Source organism: Portunus trituberculatus, chromosome 38, assembly GCF_017591435.1.
Source record: "Portunus trituberculatus isolate SZX2019 chromosome 38, ASM1759143v1, whole genome shotgun sequence".
NCBI lineage: Eukaryota > Metazoa > Arthropoda > Malacostraca > Decapoda > Portunidae > Portunus > Portunus trituberculatus.
Genome location: NC_059292.1, coordinates 4,075,982 through 4,078,009, shown reverse-complemented (window position 1 = coordinate 4,078,009; position 2,028 = coordinate 4,075,982). Strand labels below are relative to the sequence as shown.

Here is a 2,028-nt window from a genome sequence, read left to right as displayed (position 1 = left end):
TGTGCGTAAGTACATGATGTGAATGATTTATTTCTATCTCTCGATTGGTTAATTTACTTATCTATCTCTTGCCAAACACTCTCACTTTCCGTAACCTTTTAATTTCTAGGGATTTAGTGGTGGTGGTGATGGTGGTGGTAGTGGTAGTGCAAGTGGTAGTAGTGGTGGTGGTGGTGGTCGTGGTGGTGATGGTCGTATTCGTCTCGTGTTATTGAGTGAAAATCGTTCGTCCAATAATGCCGCAGCCACGCGCACCCTGCAACATAGTAGTATTGTAGTAGTAGTAGTAGTAGTAGTAATTTGGTTCAAAGAGAACAAATAATAACAATAGAAATAATATGCAACAAATACAACTTCAAAATTCTTTCTTATAACATTTCCGCTCGGAGCTATTAACCTCCAGTTTTTATCATGAATTTTGTGTACCGTTAGACCGTTTTATTGACATTAGGAGCGGTCTATGGAGGGCAGAAGGTTAATGGCCACAGTCTTCACTATTGTAATCCCCACATAAGTTTCTGAAGTTGTGTAAAATCACCAAATAGCAACAAGAATGAATATGGAAACGCGTCATGGCACATACTGAAGGGATTAATTATAAAAGCTCGAGGCACAAATTATTAAAAAAAAAAAAAAAAAATATCACAGAAATGCAACTACTAATTTAATTTTTTCTTCAAATTGTCTTTTGTTGCATCTTTCAATAATTTTATTACAAGAATGGGAAGGAATTGGAGACATTGGAAACACAGGGAAGGTGAGGCAGGGATAACTCCTTCAGTACCATGACTCGTTTCCATATTAGTTCTGATTACTATTTGGTGCATGATTTTATGCAGCTTCATAAACTTATGTAGAGGACTGAAATAGTGAAGACCGTGGCCATTAATCTCCTGACCTCCATAGACCCTTCCTAATGTAAATAAAATCGTCCAATTATACCCAAAACTCATGGTAAAATAAGCGTCCCAGTAGTGAAGGAGATAATGGAAGAAATGTTACCTATGATGCCGTCTTATGCCATCCATCCTCCTCCGCCAAGCTATCTTCATGGCCTCCTTCAGTGCTGCGTGTGTCGGCACCGTCCACTCTCTTGTTCCAATGGAGTGTTTGCTACAGGAACGCAAGGAAGAGGAGTTAATGATGATGGTTTGTGCATTATTACTATACCACCACCACCACCAACAACAACGCCACTATCACTTACCAGTACTTAGATAGAGGACAGCCAACGAGATACAACACTTTCCCCTTATCCTCCTCCTCCTCCTCCTCCTCCTCTTCTTCCTCATTCCCGCCTCTCCCATAGAACTTTTTCTGCATAGCTTTGGGATCCATGCAGCTGTGGGCGTATTGTAGGTGGTCTGCACGGGCACGGTGAGAGTGGATAGGAGAATAAGGGCGTACTCTCAACCTGATCACTCCCTCATATAACTCCTTCACCTCTTGGTCATCCGTGCCCAGACACTGAGAAAAAAGTGAAGTTCTCATCCTGAAACACTTCTGCCCCGCCTCACCTCCACTATATGTTTCAAATGCTCTCTGGTTTAAAAGGCTCTTATTCTCTAACATTTCTTTGCTTCACCTCCACTATTTCAAAAGGTTTTATTTACATCTACACGTTTTTTTTAATTTTTTTTTTTTTTTCTTGCTTCTAGTGACAATATTTCTACACTACTAACTGAGGAAATACTCTTGAAAACCTCGCTAAATATTTGTGGACTGAAAATGGCCGTTGTGAGAGACCTAAGCGTTTTTGAATACAAGCCTTATAAACTCCATTAATTATTAAGCTTGTTTCTTTTAAACAGTAGTAGTGATGGATACACAAAATTTCCACATTGTTAACGAGAAACACTATTGAGAACTCGGCTGATCATCTGTGACCTTTAAAAATAGTTGTGATGGTGAGAGTAAAGTATTTTAGAAGGACGTGCATTATGAAGAGACACACTGACGTTATGTTAGGTTATGTTATGTTATGTTAGGTTAGGTTAGAATTTCTAGCTGATAGTAACAGTGAATATC

At 39.3% G+C, this 2,028-nt stretch overlaps 1 protein-coding gene across 5 annotated transcripts in view; it reads right to left on the bottom strand.

The window, feature by feature from the left end:
* The window catches only part of LOC123514861 (protein O-linked-mannose beta-1,2-N-acetylglucosaminyltransferase 1-like), an 8,436-nt gene continuing 6,408 nt past the window's right edge, over positions 1-2,028 (bottom strand). For 2 of the 5 annotated variants that reach the window (XM_045273110.1, XM_045273114.1), the window contains 3 exons: positions 1,208-1,467; positions 1,003-1,113; positions 1-256 (listed from right to left, as the gene is read on the bottom strand). In XM_045273110.1, coding sequence (XP_045129045.1) covers positions 106-256; positions 1,003-1,113; positions 1,208-1,467 — 522 coding nt within the window. In that variant the 3' untranslated portion in view covers positions 1-105. Of the gene's footprint in view, positions 257-1,002; positions 1,114-1,207; positions 1,468-2,028 lie in introns of those variants that run through there. The other 3 variants (XM_045273111.1, XM_045273113.1, XM_045273112.1) reach the window with 3 other exon arrangements.